We start from the raw sequence: 26940 nt of genomic DNA, 5'->3' as shown, positions 1-26940 counted from the left end.
AAACATAAAAAAACGTTATTTGTCACATGCGCCGAATACAAGTGTAGACCTTACCGTGAAATGCGTACTCTTACAAGCCCTTAACCAACTGCAGATCAAGAAGAGTTTAAAAAAATATTTACCAAATAAACTAAAGTAAAAAATAATAAAAAGTAACACAATAAAATAACGAGGCTATATACAGGGGAACCGGACAGAGTCAATGTGCGGGGGTACAGGTTAGTCGAGGTAGGTAGGGGTGAAGTGACTATGCATAGATAATAAACAGCGAATAGCAGCGCAGCAGTGTACAAAACAAATGGGGGGATCAATGTAAATAGTCCGGTGGCCATTTGATTAATTGTTCAGCAGTCTTATGGCTTGGGGGTAGAGCCTCCTAGTAGACTTGGCGCTCCGGTGCCGCTTCCCGTGCGGAAGCAGAGAAAACAGTCTGACTTGGGTGACTGGAGTCTCTGAAAATGTATTAACATGGCGATGTACAGGGAGTACCAGAATAATATTGTAAAATACAAATTATATCAAGCCAAATCTTCCATCATCATAATGGATAGAGAAATGGGGTGTATTCATTACATAATCCGTTTAATAACCAAATGGAAGCAAACTGAGAGTAGAGGGGTGATAGTGGATCTCCGCTCCTCGTTGTCTACCCGAAACAAGGCTTTTGAAGACCAATCGGGGGCGCCCCAAGTCAACATGTCATTTCTCTCTTAAAGGAAGAAAGGGAAGGATTGGTAGGGCTCGAGGCCTGGGTTCCAATTCCAGAAAGATTCTCTCTCTCTGTGGCTCTGCTCATAGAAAATGCTTGAATAAAGAGTATACGTATCCTTGATAAAAATAGTATATTGAGATCGAGTCAGAACTGCAGGAATTCCTGTTTATTTTTATCTCTACTATTATTGAGGTTACGATCACAGGTCTGATATGGTTGTTGTAGGTTTCTCAATATGAGGGAGAGGAACTAGGAGTTGAAAAGATCCAAAGAGACAAGTCTTGCATCGTGGAAAGTTTCATTTAAGTAAAAATAGATTTGCTCAAATCAACAGACAAAGGGTAGTTTAATACACAACTTGACATCAATAAGAAAATTGCTTAATTTGGCCTGACAAGATTCTAACGGAAGTAGCTGGTGTATGTAATGAGAAAGCTGTCACAGGTAGAAATGTATTACTTAGATCTGACATTCTTTGTCTCATTGTACAAGGTGTGTATATTCTATATGATAGGGTACATTTCTATCTGCAATTTTGAGAATTCAACTCTTCTGAACACCCTCCTATTTAAAGCTACAATAAGTAACTTTTTGGGCAACCAGACCAAATTCACATAGAAATGTGAGTTATTGATCTGTCACTCTTTGAAAGCAAGTCTAAGAAGTGGCAGACCTGTTTGTTGTATGTGCAATATTTCTATACTTAGCGTATGGAAAACATATTCCACAGCTGTTTAGATGGTACAATGATTCTCTAAATTATACTTGCATTGTCACAAACTGAAATTAGGTTAACTATTAGAATTTTAGCAAGCAGGAAATGGCAGAGGGATTTCTACAGTGCATCATTAAGTACAATTCTGGTTTAAATTAGGACAATACATCTATACAAGTTTATTGTTTAATGGAGTACAGGTGTGCACTGGACACATTAACGATAGATCCAAGACATGTTCAGCACTGCAAGACATGTTCAGCACTGCAAGACATGTTCAGCACTGCAAGACATGTTCAGCACTACAAGACATGTTCAGCACTGCAAGACATGTTCAGCACTGCAAGACATGTTCAGCACTACAAGACATGTTCAGCACTGCAAGACATGTTCAGCACTGCAAGACATGTTCAGCACTGCAAGACATGTTCAGCACTATGTTCAGCACTGCAAGACATGTTCAGCACTGCAAGACATGTTCAGCACTACAAGACATGTTCAGCACTGCACCACTCACCAAGCAGCGCAGAACTTGTTCTAGCTAAGCATTCGTAGAATACTTTGTTCATTGCATTTAACACAATGTTTAATGACCTGTGTTACATGGGCAGATAATGTTGTATAAACAGGTTGTACCAAAACTTTGATCTAAGGCCAGTTTCATGTATTCTCCTCAAACAGTTAAAGAGATTAAACGGGATCTTAAGCACTTACACATTCATAACATATTGTACGAATTGGAATTCGTAACATCATACAAATTGCAGGATTTTTTTTTTTTTTAGCAGGACGTAACATATACGAAATAAGTGACGTTGTGCACAATATTTGGCGACCCGTTTTGGCTTTTATGATGAATGGTTTAAAAAGGGGTAAGCTGAGCATAGAACAGACAATAAGTGTGTGTGTGTGTGTGTGTGTGTGAAAGGTCAGAGGTGAAGAGAAGGCAGGCAGTTGATACAGTACAGTGTTCAAATATCAAGAGAATTTGGAGTACTGGTTGAACCCACTGAGACCTGGGAAGGGAGAGACAAGGAGTTAGAGATCATCTTTCATAACAAATTCCATCAGAGTAGTGATAGTGTTTTTTCCACAGACAGGAGTGGTGTGTTTGTGTATCTCAAGTCGTACCATATTTCCTTCTGATTTCTTCATGCCTCATCTTCATCTGTTAACACAAAGACAACCAGCTGGTTAGACACACACTTCATATTTTAAGAGAACTGCACAACCTTTCAGACCAGCCAGGTTGGTAAGAAGTCATAAGTAGAGCACAAGCCGGTTTGGGCGGTTAGCTTTGGTTGTGACGTATGTAAAGGTTTGTTCCAGTCATTATTTTGTGTCACTCCGGCTGTAACTGATATGAAACTAACAAAATAAACTTGGGGCCTTGTTCTGATCGCAGTCACATCGTCAGAGACACACTAAAGTCAAATACAGCACACACAGGGCCTTGACTGGGTAACGTTTACCATATCTCCCTGTGGGATTTGTAGTAGGCCAGCTGAATACACACACAGCCATGTAAATACAGATACATAGAATATCAAAGCACATTCTTTAGTTGCAAATTGCTTCACATATATAGAGAAATACACAGATGTCCGTGTGCCATGATGACGTCTTACCTCTCTTCCTGTTTTCCCTTCATCTTATTTGTCCGCCTCTCCATCTTGGCATCGAACCCTTGTAGACCTGACACACCACACACACGTTAGAGCGGATAAGTACTTCTGCATGTACCTGGAGGTCAGTCCATGGGGTAGGTCAGTGCGTGTGAGTGAATAATTTCACACTAGTTGACCACGACAAAGCAAACACACACACACACACACACACACTACACAGTTGAAGCCAAATATATTGTCACCCTTGCACTATATTATTCCCCCTTTTTTTTAATATAAATTGAAATGGAAAAATATAAAACATTTATTGGATTTGACATTGCAGAGACAATTTTATTTTTGTAAACCTAGGTTGAGAATTTTGATTAGGAAAATAAAGACAAATGGCAGGTCCTAAATTGGCTCCCTGGAGCGAGTACATGGTTGGACAGCCTTTGGCCAAGATAACTGCAGACAAATGCTTATTGAAGCCACCAATGAGCTTGCTGCAACTTTCTACTGGCATTTGGCCCACTTTTCAGCAGCAAATTGTTCTAATACTTAAATGTTTGAGGGGTTCCCTCCAACTACTGATCTCGCCATTGGTTTTGGATGCGATTCAGTTCCGGACTCTTGTCTGACATGTGGGAGATTTGATAATGCTGTGGGGTTGCTCTGCTGTCTCTGGTCCCGGGGGCCTTGAACGTGTGCGAGGCATCATGAAATCAGCAGATTATCAGGTGTTTTGTTCAACCCAGTGTCCAAAACCTGGGTCTCCACTGAATGTTGTGGGTCTTCCAGCAGGACAACGACCCCAAACATGAAAAATCACCCAGGAATGGTTCAAGAAGAGATGCTGGAATGTTCCAGAGTGGCCAGCCAAGAGTCCAGATTTGAATCACATCCAAAACCTATGGAGAGATCTGAAAACATCAGTTGATGGGGGAACCCCTCAAGCATTGAAGATTTAGAGTAGTTTGCTGCTGAACAGTGGGTTACATCATTGCTTGCTACAAGACGTGTTTGTCTGCAGTTACCTTGGACAAAGGCTGTGCAACCAAGTTTTAGCTCCGGAGTGCCACTAATTTAGTCCATGCCACTTCTTTTTATTTTCTAAATTAAAAAATTGTCAACTTAAGTTTACAAAAATACAATTGGATTTGCAATGTTGAAAATCTAATCAGGTGTGAAGACCAGAAGTTTAATTTTTTTAACTTATTTTAGAAGGGGACACACACACACACACACACACATGTTTTAGTTGTATTGTTTATTATTTCGTTGAAGTACTGTTTGTATATCGTTGTATTTTAAATGTGTGTTGTCTATCACTGTTTCGTTACGTGTCATGTTTTGTGGACCTCAGGAAGAAACGCTGCTGCTTTGGCAAAATCTAATGGGGATCTGAATAAACAAATAAGAAATAGAGACTTATTTAAGAAAAGTGCATGTGTGCCAATATGTTTGGCCGAAACTGTATATAAATGCACTCACGCAGTCAACGATATTTAAAAAAAAAGATATATATAATAATAATATACAGTTGAAGTCAGAAGTTTACATACGCGTAGGTTGGAGTCATTAAAACTAGTTTTTCAACCACTCCACAAATTTCTTGTTAACAAACTATAGTTTTGGGAAATCGGTTAGGACATCTACTTTGTGCATGACACAAGTAATTTTTCCAACAATTGTTTACAGCAGCATCTGGTCTCCCATCCAGGGACTGACCAGGACCAACCCTGCTTAGCTTCAGAAGCAAGCCAGCAGTGGTATGCAGGGTGGTATGCTGCTGGCAAGGTTAATTATAAGTTAAATAATCTGTCTGAACAATTGTTGGAAAAATTACTTGTGTCATGCACAAAGTAGATGTCCTAACCGACTTGCCAAAACTATAGTTTGTTAACAAGAAATTTGTGGAGTGGTTGAAAAACGAGTTTTAATGACTCCAACCTAAGTCTATGTAAACTTCCGACTTCAACTGTATTTGTGAACTATGAATGGGTAGGGGTGGGTAGGGGTTTCAGGATTGGCAGGGATAGAGTTCACAATGCCAAGGATGGAGGGATGCAGAGATAAATGAGGGCAGAGAGAGAGAGGTGTGTGTTCAGTTTGTCCCCCGACCTGTCTGACAGGTGTGGAGGGTGGAGCTGATATGCTGATTCATGTGCACCAGAACACATTTGTGACCCTGTTAGACTCATGAGCAGGAGGAGGTATAGTGGGGGAATCAGGACCAGAACACATGTGACCCTGTTAGACCAATGAGCAGGAGGAGGTATAGTGGGGGAATCAGGACCAGAACACATGTGACCCTGTTAGACCAATGAGCAGGAGGAGGTATAGTGGGGGAATCAGGACCAGAACACATGTGACCCTGTTAGACCAATGAGCAGGAGGAGGTATAGTGGGGGAATCAGGACCAGGAAACCCAAAGTGTGCCTCACTCACGTGCCAGACTAATCCCAGACTCACTGTCACACATTCCTCACAGCTTGTTCCATTCTTAGTCTCACACACAGAGAGGGAGGGAGAGAAAACAGGTTGATTGAGAAAAAAAAACGTTAGATCAGTAGTTCATAACACACTAAACAACTGCAGTTAGAGGCAGTAATAAAGCCTTCTCACCTGCAGTAAGACCCAGCCTACTGTAGATATTTCCATTGGTTGTTAGACTGTATGACTCCACAGAATTGTTTGTGTACATTCTGTTAGTTCTATGGCTCCAGATAAGAAGAGGAAGCCTGGTAGTCTGGTTTCTATGGGGCTAAAAGGCTTAAGGATTCTTCCAAGACAGGAAACAGGTGTCTCTTTGGACACTTTAACTGGTTTCACCCAAACACTTAACGGTTAAAAGGGCCAGCCAGTCACGATTATAGCTACTGAAATGTGTCTGAGAAGGAACTGAAAACACTCCAACGTTCCCGCTAAAAAGGTTTCAGTTACACAAGCATTTAGCAGAAAGCAAGAGCCAACTCCCTAACAGTGAAAAGGCCAAATACGTTACTAATGTACCAAGACACTTGAAATTAAAGAGCCATTATCTGAATATAATAATATAAACGTTGAGGTTGATGAGTCTAAATTACACCATTATAAAAGGAACTGAAATCAAGCATTAAGTCATTTTCTGTTTTACCTAAAGGCAAAGTCACTGTTAAATAGGCTACAATGTGAAATCGGGGAAATACTGGTTTGAGGGTACTTCACTACCAGCTGTATTTTCGGAGATTAACGTCATAGACTAACTAGAGCCAACATAATTAACTATAATATGTTGTCATATACATCAAAATAATATATAAGCGACAAATCAACGGTTAAGAAAAACCACAAAAGAAGTGTCACTAACTCAACTATCCTTGGTGCGGCGGTTTGCGCGAACACAGCGACTACACCGAAGAGTAGCAGAACAGCAGGTCGGCCTACCAAACTCCTTATTAAACCCATCATTTATTCGAAACTTTAAAATCTGACAGTAAAATATCCCGCCCGTGTATGGCGCCACTCTTGAGTTGAAAAAAGTTGTCTTATTTAAGTAACAACACGGAGAGAGGCAATCCGTTTTAAGAAAATAAACCCTTGAAGTGATGTTGAGATAAGGCAAAAAGGTCTGTCCTCCTTTCTCCCGGAGCGCGCCCAACCAATGTCATGTGGAATTAGGATGACCACATGTCCACAATACGGGACAGTCCCAAATGTTGGCCATTTGTCTGCTGTCTCGTATTTTATCAACAAATTAAAATACCACTCATTTACCAAAAAAGTTAGATTTGTTGCGTATTTCAGTCAGACTTCCTATTAATTTGATGATAACTGACATTTCGAACTGTCTACCAGAAACATGTATTCATGTTGGCTGCACTGGCCCGCAAAAACATTCCGTTGTCCCGCATTTGTGTGGTCACCCAAGCGGAAATAGAACAATCATGTCAGCTGTGTGCGCGTGCGTGCGTGTATAGAAGAGAAGACTGGACAATTTCCGATAATTTATTAAATCATAAGTTTGTAAAGCCAGTTACAAAAAAAAGAACAACAATTTTCTCTCTCTTTCTCTTTTTTTTCCCCTCAAAACAATCACAATGTTTCAATATATAATGATAATAATTCATATGAACCATGACAGATTACAGTCAGGCCCTACTCTGGCCGCCTGCGGCTGGAAAAGGACCCCGGCATAGAGGTTGCTCATAGACACAGATCTAGGATCAGCTTACCCTTACCATTTGGGTGTGAAACGCAAAAATTGAGCTTAGATCACAGGAGGTTGGTGGCATCTTAAGTGGGGAGGATGGGCTTGTGGTAATGAAGCAAAATCAATGGAATGGTATCAAATACATCAAACACATGGTTTCCATGTGTTTGATGCCATTCCTTTTGCTCAGTTGCAGCCAATATTACTAGCCTTCTTCCCCTCAGCAGCTTCCACTGCCTTAGATCAGTGTCAAGAGGCAACTTCATCTTACTTTGTGTACTAGCAGTGTGAGAGGCAGGGCCATAGAAAGAGAATACCTAGATAGGACACAGTTCCCGAATTTCACTGGATGTGATGATAATTGACATTCCGCCTGTCTGCCAAAAACATGTATTCATGTAGGCTACACTGGCCTGCAAAAACATGTATTCATGTAGGCTACACTGGCCTGCAAAAACATGTATTCATGTAGGCTACACTGGTCCACAAAAACAGGATTTTTCAGTCATTCCAAATGGCCCAGTGGAACACTGGATGGAATGTTGTTCTGAGTTGGAATGTCCTTTCCAGTAATTCTGATTCCATAGACTGGTCCTCCAGTGGGCTTAGGCCCACAAGCCGTGACGACACACAGTCAGAAACAAACACAATTCCCATGTTCCCAGAATTCTGAATTCCTATTTCCTGGAAGCATACCTCCTCAATGTGTGATCTTCTCTTCTTTCACAGAATTCCACACTGTAACCATATCCCCTCCCTCCCTCTGCAATAATTATAACAAATAAATACCCCATCCTCCCCTCTCCCTCCCTTCCCAAACTCTTCCCCATTTAAAAATCACAACACCATTCTCTTATAAAGGTTATCCAGATAGATCATACTCTTATTTGTCAACACACTTTCTTTCTTTTCTTCATATGGGTCCCTTCTTTCCCCCCGGTGGGGTAGTTAGTCAGTCACTTGCATTATGACACAGCTACACACGCTCACGTTAGCATTCCAAACACAGCACTGCAGGAGGGGAGACACTGGGAACGCACAGTACACGAGTCACATGACTTAAAACAGGTTCTATTCACTCATGAACTCGAGAACAGTCACATAGCATAGAAACAGAATGAGTAGAGAAGACAAGATTGTAGATTCCTCATGTTTAAAAAAAAAAGTAGCCCCCCGATATGGAAACGTGAGCCAGAAGGATGATACGAAGGCTACATTTCACTAGAGCACAGAGAAACGCATGCAGGCAACCATCCCAAACCGCCCTACCAATATGGCCGCCGCGACTGAACTCTACCCATTCTACATCAAGAAGTGAAACCCCTCTATATACCTGTGATTTAGTCAGATGGCACTGCTAGTGAATAAGGGTGCGTTGGCATATTAGACATACAGCAGTGAATATCTCTGTTCCTTCGCATTTAGTTTACACATACAATAAATTAATCAAATGGCATTTATAATGATATTTATATACATACAGTACAGCGACCACCAAAATCTATGTAGGGTTCCTATGAGGTGCGATATTCAAAAACGATAAGTGTTTGATTAGTGTGTGTGTGTATGTGTAGGTTGGACATGAATATGTAATATATGCGATGTTCATAGTATGTAGACATTTTATAGGAGAAAGCTCTCTCAATCTCCCTTGGTTGATCTTGTAGTCAACATTTTTCATTCTCCTCCCATGGAGACCCCCCCTCCCCCCCCAGACCGAGCCAGACAGCTACCCCTTGAAAGAGCCTCTGAGTCTGGATGATCCCGGGGAGATGGCCCTGGATGGGCCTCCAGCCCTGGTTCTCTGAGGGGGTTTGTTTGAGGCCACTTCATCTGGCCATATGTGATGTCACTTCCGTTGACACAGGAAGTAAGTACTGTGCAGTCTGATGAAGAAGGGACCGGATTTTCTGATTCGACCCCGAGATGAAAACACAAAACAGTCCTTTATCTCAGTCACCACGGATAACAACAGATGAACGAGAGATTGAGTGAGAGAAAGAGAGAGGAAAGGAAGCAAGCAACAGAGAATAAATTAACACCTAACTGTAAAGAGAGTGAAGCAGGCAAAATGGGGGACACACAGACAGAGAAAGAGAGAGTTATATCAAATGGGGGAGAGAGGGTAAGAGACAGAGGAAGGAAGATAGAAATAGAAACAGGCTTCATTTGATCTCTCCTAGCTGGCAGTGTGTTGGGACTGCGACTGGGGGTGTGCTATTGGGTTGAGAAGGGGACGACAGGGGCTTTGCGGGTAGTATGGCTTGACTGGGCTATTGTGCTTGTCGTTGGTATGGGTTTGGTCCAGAGAGAACAGAAAGAGGGATGACAGAGGAGAGAGAGAGATTAGAGATTGATATAAAAGGAGTAATAGAGATATTTAGATGAAGTAAGGTTGAGTTAGAATGTGCTGGACCTGCTGTCTGTAAGACAGTGACATGCAGGGTAACTGGGGGTTGGGAGGTGCTGGAGTTGTCCTCCCCAAAATGGGTCATTTACCATGCTCATTGTTAACAAACAGATATTTAACCCAATCCACCCAATTCCCAAGTCTAGAATAGTTATCTGCAGTGTCCATCCCCTTTTAGTTTTGTGAAATCGGATGCCATTTTAGATCCTTGACTGTCCTCTGTTTTGTGGTTACCCTTTCCAAGATCAGCTGACTCCACCAAAACAACAACCGACCGACCAATCCGCGGATTGTATCCACTTCCTGCCTCTCTCTGATAGGCCTGTACTGTTGAATAGAGGGCTCTGACTGGCTGCTGGTTGATCACCTGACAAAGGTGCTGGCGACGCTGGAAGCAGACATGATGCTGCAGCGTTTCTTCACCATCATGTTGATGTAGGCTTTCATGATCTTAGCAATCTCCATCACCTGCATAGAGATAGAGATAGAGATAGAGATAGAGAGAGAGAGAGAGAGAGAGCAAGAGAGCGAGCAAGAGAGAGAGCGAGCAAGAGAGAGAGCGAGCAAGAGAGAGAGAGAGCAAGAGAGAGAGCGAGCAAGAGAGAGAGCGAGCAAGAGAGAGAGAGAGAGAGAGCAAGAGAGAGAGAGAGAGATAGCACATCACTGTTTTTGTGCAGTATATTCGGGATTCACTCTTCCATTGTGTGAGGTTGTTTTTGTTGTGACTGTCTGATGCATGCATGCGTTTGTGTATGTGTTTTAAGTGTGTAAGTGTGTGTGTGTGCTTCAGAATATGTGTGTGTGTGTGTGTTTTACCAATGGAGTGTGGAAGAACAAGTCATTGCCGTCGACAGTGATCTGGTAGGTGCAGGGTTGTGGAGCTCCAAAGAAGGTGATCTGCTCATACTGGAACGTCTGCAGAGGTTTGGGTTCCCCTCTCTTATACACAGACAGGTTGTCAGCACTCACACCCAGCCACAGGTCATGGGGAAAACCTCCTTCCTTACACTGCAGGGGAGAGAGAGGGAGGAGAAGCAGACAGAGGAGGAGAGGGAGGGGAGGATGAGATAGAAGTAAAACACAAAGGTCCACACACACACACACACCACACGCACACACACACACACACACACACACACACGCACACGCACACGCACACGCACACACACACACACACACCTCCACGTCGAACAGTGTAGAGCCATATCCGGGCCACTCTTTGACGATGGACATGTATTTGAGCAGAGCCTGGTGCTGGGGGAGTCCCTGTAACTTGGTCCATTTATCCAGAACATGGGCTCTGGTGGCCGATGTCTCTTCCTTCACCCACATCTCTACCTGCTGCCCCTCTTCCTCCTGGTCAGGATTACAAACGTATTTATCAATCAATCAATTATTCAATTAATAAATGAACCAACAAATCAATCAATCCCAAACCCAATCAGAGGCGACAGGGCCAGTCAATAGATGATCATGTGTGATTTACAAGAGGCGCCATCTATGGGACATATTGAGAACTACAGCTAGGAAAAAATATTGCAATAGTGATGTCAGCATGTGTGTATGCATGTTTTATGCAAATGCATTGTGTGTTTGTGTGCCCTTCGCCACCTTCTGTTTCTTCAGCGAGCCCGTCTTGAAGCTGCGCCTCAGACTTCCATCCAGGAAGCTGGGGGTTCTCCTTCTATCCTGCCCGTCCCCCTTGACACTTCCCACCTGCCCTCCTCCTGCCTCTCCTCCTGCCACGCCTCCCTGTTTGGTGGAGTGGAAGATGCGCGAGCGGAGGCGCCCCATTGGGTAAACAGTACCGAGGCTCCACCCAGCGCGGCTGGCCCCGTCTCCATGGAGATACTGTAGCCGTAAAGCGGCTAGCTGCTGCAAAGTTTCCTCTGGGGCCGGGAAGTGACCACTGATCAGAGACTCATGGGCCTGAAGGGAGGAGGCAGGAAGGGGTGTCAAAAGGAGGGAGAGAGGGAGGGGGAAAGAGACATTTATTGAAATTGAGTGAGACGGAGTAGGACAAGGAGTGTGTGTGTATGTGTGTCTGTGTGTACTCACCTGCTCAAACATGAAAGCAAATTCCACCCCCTCCTTAGGCATGCTCTCCATGTCGAGGAAACAGTAAAGTTTAAAATAGAGTCTCCACTGTCCTTCCTCCTCCTCCTCCTCAGTCCCTGACAGCCTGGAATACACACAGATAGGGTTAGCAACACACACACACACACGCTCACACACACACACACGTTACATACCTCTCAAACTTGGCGAGGATGTCAGCCACTATGACCCTGCTCTCCAGAGCTCGGTCCGTCACCTTGTTGTGCTCAAACAGAGAGAACAGATTCCTACTGTCCTCCATGGCCAGGCCGCGGATCAACTTCTCCACCACCTACACACACACACACACACACACACACACACACACACACACACACACACACACACACACACACACACACACACACACACACACACACACACACACACACACACACACACACACACACACACACACACACACACACACACAAAGGAGAGATGTTACAGAGACGTGTGAGTGTGTATGTGTATACACTGAGTATACCAAACATTATGAACACCTTCCTAATATTGAGTTACAGCCTCAATACAGCCTCAATTTGTCGGGGCATGAACTCTACAAGGTTGACTCTAATGTTGACTCTAATGCTTCCCACAGTTGTGTCAAGTTGGCTGGATGTCCTTTGGATGGTGGACCATTCTTGACACACATAAAAAAAAACTGTTGAGTGTGAAAAACACAGCAGCGTTGCAGTTCTTGACAAAAACCGGTGCGCCTGCCACCTACTACCATACCCTGTTCAAAGGCACTTCAATATTTTGGCATGCCCATTCACCCTCTGAATGGCACACATACACAATCCATGTCTCAATTGTCTTAAGGCTTAAAAATCCTTATTTAACCTGTCTCCTCCCCTTCATCTACACTGATTGAAGTGGATTTAACAAGTGACATCAATAAGGGATCATAGCTTTCACCTGGTCAGTCTATGTCATGCAAAGAGCAGGTGTTCTTAATGTTTTGTACAGTCAGTGTATGTCTGGCAGTATATGTGTGTGTGTGTGTGTGTTGGTGTGTACCTCTCCAGCGGTGGTGTGTGAATTGATGGAGATCTTGCAGGAGCCTCCTCCATGGCAGTAGACTGTAGTTGTCATCTCCTGCCTCACCAGTAGAGCCACGATCTCCTCCTGAGACGGAATAAAGTCCCTGGTCTTGGTCTTCTTCAGAGACTCATTGATAAAAGCAGAATAACGCTCAATCTCTGTGTTGGGGAAATGCTCTCGCACCCTGGGAGAACACACACAGAGACAGTCATGATACACACACACACACACACACACACTAATAAAACATCTCTATACCTGTGATGGGTTCTGACTTCTACACTTGAAATTTGAAATATCCTCTTTCATGGTGCTGAAGGATAGAGGGGAAGGCAGAACGTTTACGTTCTGTCAGAACATGTCATGGTTTGACATCAGGTATCCAATGGAAAGGAGAAGGGCCACAGTCTGGTTTCAGTTGATGGGTTGTAATTTGAAATACTTGCTACACCAGAAGTGAATGGTTGTCTGTAGGAGGAATGTATATGGTGGGGGTCAATTAAAGGTTGGATATGAGCCAGGGGCTTGGACTGTTACTGAGTTAAGGGAAAGCCAAGCACATGGTTGCGGTCACTGTAAGGGTGGAGAGCTGTGGATTAGTGAGGAATGTGGGCTGAGGTCAGATCAGGTCACATGAAGGGAGAAGGAGCAGTTTATTACCCACATCACTTAACTTCCTGCCTAGCAACAAAGATGTCGTGTTTAGAGAAAAGGAGGAGACTTCACTTAAAGTGGGGTATATTTACTTGTGCTGGTGAGAACATGTCTTTGTCTGTTCAGCTGTTTGACCCATTAGGTGAATAAACTTGGTTTGAGCTTTTCCAAGTTGTCTGTTAGGTTCTAAATAAACCAAGTAAAAACTAACACCTGGGACATGCATTCACCTCTTGGGAACACACACACACACACACACACACACACACACACACACACACACACACACACACACACACACACACACACACACACACACACACACACACACACACACACACACACACACACACACACACACACACACACACACACACACACACACACCTTTTGAGGTGGAAGCGCAGGTATCTGAGGATGGTCCGGCTTGGGAGGAAGGTACAGCTCATACAGGTGAGGAGGTGCCAATGAGCCCGCTGATTGGGCTGATTGGGCTGAGGTACGTGATTGGTCTGCTTGATCACCTGACAGTATACCTGGAGAGAGCGATAAAGACAGTGATTGAGTAGGAGAGTGTTTGTATGCGTATGCGCCTTTGTATGTGTGTGTGTGTGTGTGTGTGGGTGCCTGTATGTGTTCCTGTATGTGTTCCTGTATGTGTTCCTGTATGTGTTCCTCTATGTGTGCCTGTATGTGTTCCTGTATGTGTTCCTCTATGTGTGCCTGTATGTGTGCCTGTATGTGTTCCTGTATGTGTGCCTGTATATGTTCCTGTATGTGTGCCTGTATGTGTTCCCGTATGTGTGCCTGTATGTGTGCCTGTATGTGTTCCTGTATGTGTTCCTGTATGTGTTCCTGTATGTGTGTCTGTATGTGTTCCTGTATGTGTTCCTCTATGTGTGCCTGTATGTGTTCCTGTATGTGTTCCTCTATGTGTGCCTGTATGTGTTCCTGTATGTGTTCCTGTATGTGCACAAGTATACAATCTTAGAAAACTGTATGTGTGCCTGTATGTGTTCCTGTATGTGTGCCTGTATGTGTTCCTGTATGTGTTCCTGTATGTGTTCCTGTATGTGTGCCTGTATGTGTTCCTGTATGTGTTCCTGTATGTGTGCCTGTATGTGTTCCTCTATGTGTGCCTGTATGTGTTCCTGTATGTGTTCCTCTATGTGTGCCTGTATGTGTTCCTGTATGTGTGCCTGTATGTGTGCCTGTATGTGTTCCTGTATGTGTTCCTGTATGTGTTCCTCTATGTGTGCCTGTATGTGTTCCTCTATGTGTGCCTGTATGTGTTCCTGTATGTGCACAAGTATACAATCTTAGAAAACTGTATGTGTGCCTGTATGTGTGCCTGTATGTGTGCCTGTATGTGTTCCTGTATGTGTGCCTGTATGTGTTCCTGTATGTGTGCCTGTATGTGTTCCTGTATGTGTGCCTGTATGTGTTCCTGTATGTGTGCCTGTATGTGTGCCTGTATGTGTTCCTGTATGTGTGCCTGTATGTGTTCCTGTATGTGTTCCTCTATGTGTGCCTGTATGTGTTCCTCTATGTGTTCCTGTATGTGTTCCTGTATGTGTTCCTGTATGTGCACAAGTATACAATCTTAGAAAACTGTATGTGTGCCTGTATGTGTTCCTGTATGTGTTCCTGTATGTGTTCCTGTATGTGTGCCTGTATGTGTGCCTGTATGTGTTCCTGTATGTTCCTGTATGTGCCTGTATGTGTTCCTGTATGTGCCTGTATGTGTTCCTGTATGTGTTCCTGTATGTGCCTGTATGTGTTCCTGTATGTTCCTGTATGTGCCTGTATGTGTTCCTGTATGTGTTCCTGTATGTGTTCCTGTATGTGCCTGTATGTGTTCCTGTATGTGTTCCTGTATGTGCCTGTATGTGTGCCTGTATGTGTTCCTGTATGTGTTCCTGTATGTGTTCCTGTATGTTCCTGTATGTGTTCCTGTATGTGTTCCTGTATGTTCCTGTATGTGTTCCTGTATGTGTTCCTGTATGTGTTCCTGTATGTGTTCCTGTATGTGCCTGTATGTGTTCCTGTATGTGTTCCTGTATGTGCCTGTATGTGTTCCTGTATGTGTTCCTGTATGTGTTCCTGTATGTGTTCCTGTATGTTCCTGTATGTGCCTGTATGTGTTCCTGTATGTGTTCCTGTATGTGTGCCTGTATGTGTTCCTGTATGTGTTCCTGTATGTGTTCCTGTATGTGTGCCTGTATGTGTTCCTGTATGTTCCTGTATGTGTTCCTGTATGTGTTCCTGTATGTGTTCCTGTATGTGTTCCTGTATGTGTTCCTGTATGTGCCTGTATGTGTGCCTGTATGTGTTCCTGTATGTGTTCCTGTATGTGCCTGTATGTATTCCTGTATGTGTTCCTGTATGTGTGCCTGTATGTGTTCCTGTATGTGCCTGTATGTGTTCCTGTATGTGTTCCTGTATGTTTCCTGTATGTGTTCCTGTATGTGTTCCTGTATGTGTGCCTGTATGTGTTCCTGTATGTGTTCCTGTATGTGTTCCTGTATGTGTTCCTCTATGTGTTCCTGTATGTGTTCCTGTATGTGCACAAGTATACACTCTTAGAAAAGAGGGTTCCAAAAGCGTTCTTCAACTGTCCCCATAAGATAACCCTTTTTGGTTCCAGGTAGAACCATTTTGGGTTCCACGTGGAGAGGGTTCTACCTGGAACCAAAAAGGGTTCTTCAAAGGGTTCTACTATGGGGACACCCAAAGAACCCTTTTAGGTTCTAGATAGCACCTTTTTTTCTAAGAGTATATGTGCTCATATGATGTGTGTGCCTGTGTGTGTGTACCTCGTCTCGGAGAGGTCTCAGGTCCTGACAGGTCTGCAGTACCCCCCGTATGATAGGAACAGGGTCTGCCAGAGTCTCCATCTCCTGAAGAGAGTTAAACACTCGGATCGCTTCATCCTGAAGACTGGCATAGCCCTGCTGTCTCTGGACTGGAGGGGAGAGGAGGGGTGGGGGAGGGGGAGAGGAAAGGAGGGGAGAGAAGAGGAAAGGAAGGGATGGAGGGAGGAGAGGGAGAGAGGAAAGGAGGAAGTGAGAAGGAAAGGAGGGAGGAGGGAAGAAAAGTTATTGTCAAATCCATTCATGTTCATGTCAGTGACAGTACAAGGAGGATTACCAGGAAGTGACAGTACAAGGAGGATTACCAGGAAGTGACAGTACAAGGAGGATTACCAGGAAGTGACAGTATCAGGAGGATTACCAGGAAGTGACAGTATCAGGTTTATGATGCAGGCTGTATTGTGACGGTCCACTCTACTTACTGACTTCTCCGTAGGGTAGTGGCAGTAGGGGGGAGTGTAGGGGGTGCTGAGTGTATCTGAGGATGGGATTCCTCCTGTAGGTCTGCTCCACTGCCTCAGGGTTCAGACTGCTGTCCTTGATATCTCTGATGAGCTGTAGTGTCGGTGTTTCAATGGGTGTCTTGCTGTCTATCACTGCCTGTATGGCTGCTATCCATCTCAGAGCTTCATTCAGCATCTTGGTGTAGAGGCGATACGAGTGCTTCCTACCGTGCACTACGATGTTCCAGTACCCTACAAAAGACAACAAGGGCATCAGTAGAGACCCTACCCCCAGATCCCCTACACCCTCCATTTTATCCCTCTGACTCGCTCCTCCATCTCATCCTCTCCTTTCACTCCTTCCCTCGCTCACCTGTCTCTCTGTGTACTCGTTCCTCAGGTTGAAAGACAGAGCAGAGGGAGTTGAGGACGAGGGTTCCCATCTTGGAGGAGTTTCGTTCAGAGCTCTTGTAGTAATCCAGGGAGTTATGGGTTAACACGAACCAGCGCTTCTTCAGCTTCAGAATATTACTCTTAGTTCCTGTCTTCATCTCCTTCTGGAGCCAACCTAGGGGTAGGAGAGAGGGAGGGAGGGAGGGAGGGAGGAGGAGAGAGAGAGGGGGAAAAGGGGGAGAGAGGGGGGGTGGAAGAGAGAAAGGGGGAGAGAGAGAGAGGAGAGAGAGAGAGAGAGAGAGAGAGAGAGAGAGAGAGAGAGAGAGAGAGAGAGAGAGAGAGAGCAAAGGTATCACTTGTGGGCCCTCATACAATAATTGTGTGGTTGAGTTGTGTACCAGTGTTGTGTGTGGGTGTGTAATGAGTAATATTGTCTGAGACGTGAAGACTAACACGGTGCACAGTAGAGCTATGTTCCAACTCAGTCAGACACACACGTGTGTGTGTGTGCCTCTGTGTGTGTATCTTTATGTGGGTGTGTGTGCGTGTATCTCAATGTGGGTGTGCCTTTGTGTGTGTGTGTGTATCTTTATGTGTGTGTGTGCCTCTGTGTGTGTGTGTATCTTTATGTGGGGGTGTGTGTGTGTGTGTATCTTTATGTGGGTGTGTGTGTGTGTGTGCATCTTTATGTGGGTGTGTGTGTGCCTCTGTGTGTGTGTGTATCTTTATGTGTGTGTGTGTGTGTGTATCTTTATGTGGGGTGTGTGTGTGTGTGTGTATCTTTATGTGGGTGTGTGTGTGCCTCTGTGTGTGTGTGTATCTTTATGTGGGTGTGTGTGTGCCTCTGTGTGTGTATCTTTATGTGGGTGTGTGTGTGCCTCTGTGTGTGTGTGTATCTTTATGTGGGTGTGTGTGTGCCTCTGTGTGTGTGTGTATCTTTATGTGGGTGTGTGTGTGCCTCTGTGTGTGTGTCTTTATGTGGGTGTGTGTGTGCCTCTGTGTGTGTGTGTGTGTGTGTGTGTCTGTGTGTGTGTGTGTATCTTTATGTGGGTGTGTGTGTGCCTCTGTGTGTGTGTGTATCTTTATGTGTGTGTGTGTGTGTGTGTGTGTGTGTGTGTGTTACCCACCCCTAACCAGGAACTCCTGTCCGTCTATCTTGGCGTCTCCTTTAGGTTTCTGCAGCAGGCTGATCCAGTGGTGCATCTCCTCTGGAGTGTCAGTGTTACAGTGGATCACACGGTTCGCTGTGATGATCACAAAGGAGTTGGGCCTGGACACACACACACACACGCACGCGCACACACACACACACACAAAGGTTAGATACCAATACATGACACATCTAATTTATAACCCCATCAACCACAGTAACTAGTTCATACCTGTCTGGGTTGTCAGAGGCACAGACTGAGTCAATCAGCCCCACGTCCAGAGTTCCCTATAACATGACATGACATGACATACACTATTATTATGGCACAGTGTTTGTATAACACGTGTGGGTAATTATAACATGTGTATAACATGGTTAGAAGCTGTGTAGACTCTGACCACAGCGTTCTTGGGGTTGGCCTGTTCATGAGACATGTCCATCAGCTGCTCGGGAGTATACACATGGACCTTACTGAGGATGTTATACCACGCACTAGAGAGAGAGAGAGAGAGAGAGAGGGGGGGGAGAGTGAGAGAGAGAGAGAGAGAGAGAGGGGAGTGAGAGAGGGGAGAGAGTGAGAGGGGAGAGGAGAGAGAGAGAGAGAGAGAGAGAGAGAGAGAGAGAGAGAGAGAGAGAGAGAGAGAGAGAGCGAGAGAGAGAGAGAGAGAGAGAGAGAGAGAGAGAGGGGAGAGGGTAGAGAGAGAGAGAGAGAGGGAGAGAGAGAGAGGGGGGGGAGGGTAGAGAGAGAGAAAGAGAGAGAGGAGGGTAGAAAGAGAGAGATAGAGGAGGGTAGAAAGAGAGAGAGGGAGAGAGAGGGGAGAGGGTAGAGAGAGTGAGAGAGAGGGAGAGAGAGAGAGGGGGGGAGAGGGGAGAGAGAGAGAAAGAGAGAGAGGAGGGTAGAAAGAGAGAGATAGAGGAGGGTAGAAAGAGAGAGAGGGAGAGAACAATTTCAGATGAAAATGTATATTATCGTTCTATTCATTGGCATCATGTCTCCCTTCTCTGTGAGGAAAAACACAGGTGGATCTGAATCCTATGGCTCTAAGAGGTTGTTTATTAGAGACCATGTCTCAATACATAAAGTCTCCGTACCTGGCGTCTTCTGGCGACTCAGCAAACACCTGGTACGTCCTCTCATCTGTCACGATGTTCAACGCATTCTCCTTCTCATGGTTGTTCACGATCTCTCTGTGAGGAACAGAGAGGAAAGGAAATAGGTTTTGCTTTGGCAACGAGTTGCATTGTGGATTGGGCTTAAGTCTACACTGCATTGTGGGTATTAAGAGTCTTACTTGGCGGCGCGGATGTCGATGGTTCCCTTCAGTTTCTCCTCGCTGTCGCTGTCAAAGTACATCAGTTTGTGTTCCCTCAGAACAAACCAACGCATCTTCCAGTTCCTGCAGGGGGAGGTAGGGTGTAGGGGTTAACACACACACACACACACACACACACACACACACACACACACACACACACACACACACACACACACACACACACACACACACACACACACACACACACACACACACACACACACACACACACACACACACAAGACAAACACTCCCCTCTAATCCTCCTCTAAACAAACAGACACACACCCCAACCTGCGGGACAGAGTGGACAGTCCTCCTCCCTTCTTATGGAGCCAGCCAGACTTGAGGGACTCCTGTTTGGAGCGGAACCACATGAAGGTCTCATCCTTCAACACACACCACCGCCTGCGCCATGGAATCATCAGACCAGCTGAGAGGGAGACACACACACACACGCACACACACGCACACACACGCACGCACGCAAGCACACATGCACGCACACGCACACGCACACACACACAGAGAGACCATGCATGTTCATTATGCCACTAAGACCAGTTAAAGGGGAGAGAAACATGTGTGTAAGTGATGTGTGTGTTTGTGCGTGTGTTTGTACTCACCCTTCATGTAGAGGTAGCTATGGAAGTACGGAGGTCCGTTCCCGTTGAGAAGAGTGACCCTGCCGTTGTGTACCTCCTCATCTGTGTCCAACAGCTCATCATGCTCATCATCACTCTCTATGTACTGGACAACACAGATATATACCTCAATATCTATCTATCTATCTATCTATCTATCTATCTATCTATCTATCTATCTATCTATCTATCTATCTATCTATCTATCTATCTATCTATCTATCTATCTATCTATCTATCTATCTATCTATCTATCTATCTACGTATATATACAGGTAACTGCCAAAATAAAGGAAACACTTGAGTAAAAGAGGGATACAAAGTGTACTGAAAGCAGGTGCTTCCACACAGGTGTGGAATTAACATCCCATAATGCTTAGGGTTATGTTTAAAATGCTTGGCAGGCCCAGTTGCCCACTATTTTGGTGACCATGGCTAAAGAAGAGATCTCAGTGACTTTGAAAGAGGGGGGACTGTTGGAGCACGTTTGGCAGGAGCTTCAGTGACAAAGACTGCTCAACTTGCTGATGTTTCACGATATGCCATGTCCGTCTCAGTCACCAGATCTCAACCAAATTTGATAATTATGGGAGATTCTGAAGTGGCGCCTGAGACAGAGGTTTCCACCACCATCAACAAGACACCAAATGATGGAATTTCTCATGGAAGAATGGCGTCGCATTCCTCCAATAGAGCTCTAGACACTTGTAGAATCTATGCCAAGATGTATTGAAGCTTTTCTGGTGGCTCAACGCCCTGTTAAAACACTATGTTGGTGTTTCCTTTATTTTGGCAATTACATGTACGTTCAACATGCCTCATAAATATACACAGCGATAACGTGTGAATGTGTGTGTGTGTATGTGTGAATATGTGTGTGTGTGTGTACTAACTGAGTCGGAGCTGCCCCTGTATGACTCTATGCTGGCGTTGGTGCACGTGGACTTCCTCAGAGCTTCTTCCTCTGTCATGGCCGCGCTGCCTCTGTTGCTATTCTGCCCGGATGCGGAACCATCGTCTCCCGCGGTGACAGAGCCCTCCTCCTCGTCGTAATCTGATTCGCCGCTGTCGACCGGCATGCTGTAGATCGGCTCCTCCCCTTCTCCGAGGCTCAAGATACTCGTTGTCCTCCCTCCATCACCCTCTTTTTTCTCCCCCTCTTTTCCTTTTCCCTCCCCCTCTCCGGGAGGCAGTGGTGGGGGAGGGGTGGCAGAGCCATCTTCAACTGGTAAGGGGGGAGGCGGGGGAGGGACGGGAGTGGATGAGGATGAATCGAGGGGAGGGGGAGGTGGTGTAGCAGTAGAGCCCTCAGCGAAGGCAGGTGGAGGGGGAGGCAGGTGGGCGAACATATCCTGGTCCAGGGCAGCGTCAGCCTCGGGTGGAGGAGGGAAGTCTGGGAGGAGAGGGACAGTGCATTCCTCCTCGGCATGGAAGCCCTCGTCCACCTCCTCCTCCTGGGTTACGGCCGTGGCAATGGCTGGGCCCTCCTGAAGCAGCCGGAGGGCAGGGAGAAAAGGGGTTAGTGTCAGGGCAGATAAGGCCAGATATCTTTTAAGCATACCCAACTTGACACAGGAGAGGGACACAGAAGAACAACCTCAACACTCTTCAGGAAATACTGAACACCAACCTCTGCACTAGCGCTAGCCGCGGTGGCTAAACTAGGATCCAGACCCCCAAAGTCCAGGAGGTCGATTAGTTCTGTGGCCTTACGAGAGGCCTCCTTCTTCAGCCTCTTGATCTCTGCGTCCCGGCGAAGCCGGAGCTCCTGCCTGGAGGACTCACAGAGCTGGGAGACCCCATCCTCCCTTTGTTTCTGTAGGCGCTCGATCTCCAACTCTATACGCAAGATCTCCTCCATCTGACGGGCCTCTTCTTCCGTCTTTCCTTCCTTCTTCTGGAAAGGGAGAGAGGGAGGAGGCGGAGGGAGGAAAGGGAGAGAGGGAGGAGGGAGGAGGCGGAGGGAGGAAAGGGAGAGAGGGAGGAAAAGGAGGGAGGAAAAGGAGAGAGGGAGAAGGCCGAGGGAGGAAAGAGAGAGAGGGAGGAGGGAGGAAAGGGAGAGAGACACAATGGAGTGGAGAGGGAGAAAGCGAGAGGAAATTATAAAGAACGTCAGGTGTCATCTCATGACATCCCTATATCTGATGTCATGGATGAGCCCATTCCTATGATAGTATATGGCCTCAGGACCAGACCATTTTCTAAAAGAGGGGTGAGCAGAGAAAAGAGTAGAGAAGAGAAAGCTCACCTCAGAACCCTGAGCAGCCTTTGCTTCTACTCCTCCCCCCTTCTCTCCTTCCACCTCTCCCTCCTTCTTTCCCTCCTCCTGTTCTCTCTTCTTCCTCTCCTCCTCCTCTCGCTTCCTCCTCTCCTCTCGGAGAGTGTGGCAGCTTGCGCGGGCCACCTGTCCTCGTCTGTGTTTTTGGAGTACCCGCGTCGCCAAGCATCGCCGTAGAAACCATTTCCGTTGTATGTGGGTACGAAGGTACCCCTGGAGGGTGATGACGCTCCCCTTCACACGCTTAAAGTGCTTCCTGGCGGTGTAGGCGAGGATGTGGGCTCTGATGACCATGCCTGCTTTACGGCGAACCTCGTCTCTCTCTTTCTCCAGACGCTGTTCCAGAGACTCCTTCATAAACACCTAGAGGTCAGAGGTGTGACGTCAGGGGTGAGAGGTTGAGGGGTCAGGTGGGCCGGGTGAAATGTCACTTCAACATCTGTTGGCATCCACAGGTGTTAAGTCCACTAAAGTTCTGCTGCATTCTTACCTTGGTCTTTCCCAGCTGCCACTCCTTCTTGGCACGGTCGTATTTGGTCAGCAGGTCTGTACTCCTCTTCTTATCATCCCCCGCTCCACCCACCTTCTCTTGTAGAATGATCTGATACCTGAGAGAGATGAAGACAGGGGTGGAGAAAGAGGAAGTGAAAGAGTAACAAAGTTAAAACAAACTAAGTTTATTTACATACACTAGCCCAGAGAGAGAGAATTACAAAAAGAGGGGCAGGGGGAGGAGACAGACATACTCACACACACACTGACACACACACTGACACACACATACTCACACACACACTGACACACACATACTCACACACACACTGACACACACACTACTCACACACACACTGACACACACACTGACACACACATACTCACACACACACTGACACACACATACTCACACACACACTGACACACACATACTCACACACACACTGACACACACATACTCACACACATACTCACACACACACTGACACACACATACACACACGCACACGCACACTGGCACACACACACACACACACACACACACACACACACACACACACACACACACACACACACACACACACACACACACACACACACACACACACACACACACACACACACACACACACACACACACACACACACACACACACACACACACACACACACACACACACACACACACACACACACACACACACACACACACACACACACACACACACACACACACACACACACACACACACACACACACACACACACTGACACACACATACACACATACACACACACACACACACTGACCGGCTGAAGAAGTCTTTGAAGGTTCTGCGGACAGGGAAGCCGGCCCGGCGGATCTTAACGGTTTCTAACATTCCAGAATACCTCAGCTGGTTCAGAACCACTTCCGGGTCAAACACGCTCGGGTTCTACAAGGGTCACAGATCAGAGGTGTTTGGTTACAATAAGTTTTGATATACATTTGTGTCACCCTATGTTCAAGGAGTTTGATGTCTGGTAAAGAGTGTCTTACCACACAAAGGTACATTACCACACAAAGGAAATATAGTGAAGACATCAAAACTATAAAATAACACCTATGGAATCATGTTGTAACCAAAACAGTGTTAAACAAATAAAAAATATATTTTATATTTGAAATTCTTCTAAGTAGTCACCCTTTGCCTTGATGACAGCTTTGCACACTCTTGGCATTCTCTCAACCAGCAACACCTGAAATGCTTTTACAACAGTCTTGAAAGAGTTCCCACATATGCTGAGCACTTGTTGGCTACCTTTCCTTCACTCTGTGGTCAGACTCATTCCAAACCATCTCAATTCGGTTGAGGTCGGAGTATTGTGGAGGCCAGGTCATCTGATGCAGCACTCAATCACTCTCCTTCTTGGTAAAATAGCCCTTACACAGCCTGGAGGTGTGTTGGGTCATTGTCCTGTTGAAAAACAAATGATAGTCCCACTAAGCCCAAACCAGATGGGATGGCGTATCGCTGCAGAATGCTGTGGTAGCCATGCTAGTTAAGTGTGGCTTGAATTCTACATAATAATTTGTTCACCCCCATGTCTCACAAAGACATGTCGCTTGAAACCAAAGATCTCCAATTTGGACTGATCAGACCAAAGGACAAATTTCCACCAGTCTAATATCTATTGCTTGTGTTTCTTGGCCCAAGCAAGTCTCTTTTTATTATTGGTGTCCTTTAGTAGTGATCTCTTTGCAGAATTTTGACCATGAAGGTCTGATTCACGCAGTCTCCTCTGAACAGTTGATGTTGAGATGTGTCTGTTACTTGAACTCTGTGAAGCATTTATTTGGGCTGCAATTCACGAGGCTGGTAAATCTAATGAATTTATCCTCTGCAGCAGAGGTAACTCTGGGTCTTCCTTTCCTGTGGCGGTCCTCATGAGAGCCAGTTACCTCTAATGAACTTATCCTCTGCAGCAGAGGTAACTCTGGGTCTTCCATTCCTGTGGCGGTCCTCATGAGAGCCAGTTACCTCAAATGAACTTATCCTCTGCAGCAGAGGTAACTCTGGGTCTTCCATTCCTGTGGCGGTCCTCATGAGAGCCAGTTACCTCTAATTAACTTATCCTCTGCAGCAGAGGTAACTCTGGGTCTTCCATTCCTGTGGCGGTCCTCATGAGAGCCAGTTTGATCATCGCGCTTGATGGTTTACATTTACATTTACATTTAAGTCATTTAGCAGACGCTCTTATCCAGGTTTCTGACCTTCATGTCTTAAAGTAATGATGGACTGTCGTTTCTCTTTGCTTATTGGAGTTGTTCTTGTCATAATGTGGACTTGGTCTTTTACCAAATAGGGCTGTCTTCTATATACCACCCCTACCTTGTCACAACACAACTGATGGGCTCAAATGCATTAAGAAGGAAAGAAATTCCACAAGTTAACTTTTAAGAAGGCACAACTGTTAAATCAAATACATTCCAGGTGACTACCTCATGAAGCTGGTTGAGAGAATGCCAAGAGTGTGTGAAACTGTCATCAAGGCAAAGGGTGGCTATTTCATAGCTTTTGTTTTTGTTACTACATGATTCCATATGTGCTATTTCATAGTTTTGATGTCTTCACTATTATTCTACAATGTAGAAAATAGTAAAAATAAAGAAAAACCCTTGAATGAGTAGGTATTGTAAAACTTTTGACCGGTAGTGTATACAAAAGTATGTGGACAGCCCTTCAAACAAGTGGATTCAGCTATTTCACGCCACACCTGTTGCTGACAGGTGTATAAAATCGAGCACACAGCCATGTGATCTCTATAGACAAACATTGACAGTAGAATGGCCTTACTGAAGAGCTCAGTGTCATAGGATGCCACCTTTTCAACAAGTCAGTTTGTCAAATTTCTGCCCTGCTAGAGCTGCCCCGGTCAACTGTAAGTGCTGTTATTGTGTTGTGGAAATGTCTAGGAGCAACAATGGCTCAGCCGCGAAGTGGTAGGCCACACAAGCGCACAGAACGGGACCGCTGAGTGCTGAAGCGTGTAAAAAATCGTCTGTCCTCGATTGCAACACTCACTTCCGAGTTCCAAACTTCTCTGGAAGCAACGTCATCTGGAGTGGTGTAAAGCTCGCCGCCATTGGTCTCTGAGGCAGGGGAAACGCGTTCTCTGTTGTGATGAATCACACTTCATCACCTGGCAGTCCAACGGACAAATCTAGGTTAATCGGATAATAGGAGAATAGGAATAGGAGAATGCTACCTGCCCGAATCCATAGTGTCAACTGTAAAGTTTGGTGGCGAGGAATAATGGATTGGGGCTGATTTTCATGGTTCGTGCTAGGCCCCTTAGTTCCAGTGAAGGGAAATCATAACGCTCCAGCATGCAATGACATTCTAGACAATTCTGTGCTTCCAACTTTGTTTAGGGAAGGTCCTTTCCTATTTCAGCATGACAATGCCCTTGTGCACAAAGCAAGGTCCATATAGAAATGGTTTGTCGAGATTGGTGTGGAAGAACTTGACTAGCCTGCACAGAGCCCTGACCTCAACCCCATCAAACACATTTGGGATGATTTGGAAAGCTGACTGCGAGCCAGGCCTAATCGCCCAACATCAGTGCCCAACCTCACTAATGCTCTTGTGGCTGAATGAAAGGAAGTCCCCGCAACAATGTTCCAACATCTAGTAGAAAGCTATCCCAGATGAGTGGAGGCTGTTATAGCAGCAAAGGGGGGACCAACTCCATATTAAGGCCCATCATTTTGGAATGAGATGTTCGACGAGCAGGTGTCCACAAATTTCTGGTCATGTAGTTTATGTAAAGTGATAGGTTGGACTTTTGGGGCTAATATAGATATGTAGTGTGAAATATATAGATATGTAATAGATAATGCTAACCTTCTCGTTGTTGGGTTTGAT

The 26940-nt window shown here is 45.4% G+C and overlaps 1 protein-coding gene and 1 long non-coding RNA gene across 4 annotated transcripts in view; both read right to left on the bottom strand.

Annotated features, from left to right (window-relative positions):
- Positions 1–1893: 1893 nt before the first annotated feature.
- Positions 1894–6931, bottom strand: LOC124011294. Of its 2 annotated transcripts, XR_006834568.1 has the most exons (4): positions 5663–6931; positions 3056–3170; positions 2559–2595; positions 1894–2443 (listed from the first exon to the last, which is right to left on the bottom strand). It is a non-coding gene; the product is annotated as an uncharacterized LOC124011294 (long non-coding RNA). The 2 variants fall into 2 exon arrangements; XR_006834567.1 differs by lacking the exon at positions 5663–6931 and having other exon boundaries at positions 3056–4632.
- A 79-nt stretch (positions 6932–7010) lies between these two features.
- LOC124011621 (unconventional myosin-X-like) overlaps positions 7011–26940 on the bottom strand; it is an 81662-nt gene continuing 61732 nt past the window's right edge. The window contains exons 17-40 of one of the 2 annotated variants that reach the window (XM_046325071.1): positions 26920–26940; positions 23843–23967; positions 23028–23145; positions 22508–22900; positions 21890–22156; positions 21153–21746; positions 20242–20365; positions 19904–20048; positions 19592–19696; positions 19392–19487; positions 18698–18791; positions 18529–18584; positions 18274–18416; positions 17127–17321; positions 16733–17005; positions 16254–16402; positions 13825–13973; positions 12760–12967; positions 11892–12028; positions 11698–11821; positions 11251–11568; positions 10819–10995; positions 10456–10647; positions 7011–10107 (exon numbers count right to left, since the gene is read on the bottom strand). The exon at positions 26920–26940 is cut by the window's right edge and continues 60 nt beyond it. In XM_046325071.1, the coding sequence (XP_046181027.1) occupies positions 10003–10107; positions 10456–10647; positions 10819–10995; positions 11251–11568; positions 11698–11821; positions 11892–12028; positions 12760–12967; positions 13825–13973; positions 16254–16402; positions 16733–17005; positions 17127–17321; positions 18274–18416; positions 18529–18584; positions 18698–18791; positions 19392–19487; positions 19592–19696; positions 19904–20048; positions 20242–20365; positions 21153–21746; positions 21890–22156; positions 22508–22900; positions 23028–23145; positions 23843–23967; positions 26920–26940 (4308 nt within the window). In that variant the 3' untranslated portion in view covers positions 7011–10002. The remainder of the gene's footprint in view (positions 10108–10455; positions 10648–10818; positions 10996–11250; positions 11569–11697; positions 11822–11891; positions 12029–12759; positions 12968–13824; positions 13974–16253; positions 16403–16732; positions 17006–17126; positions 17322–18273; positions 18417–18528; positions 18585–18697; positions 18792–19391; positions 19488–19591; positions 19697–19903; positions 20049–20241; positions 20366–21152; positions 21747–21889; positions 22157–22507; positions 22901–23027; positions 23146–23842; positions 23968–26919) is intronic. The other variant, XM_046325072.1, reaches the window with a different exon arrangement.

The sequence above is a fragment of the Oncorhynchus gorbuscha genome, linkage group LG23, assembly GCF_021184085.1.
Source record: "Oncorhynchus gorbuscha isolate QuinsamMale2020 ecotype Even-year linkage group LG23, OgorEven_v1.0, whole genome shotgun sequence".
Classification (NCBI taxonomy): Eukaryota; Metazoa; Chordata; class Actinopteri; order Salmoniformes; family Salmonidae; genus Oncorhynchus; species Oncorhynchus gorbuscha.
This window is presented reverse-complemented; position numbering and strand designations above follow the sequence as displayed.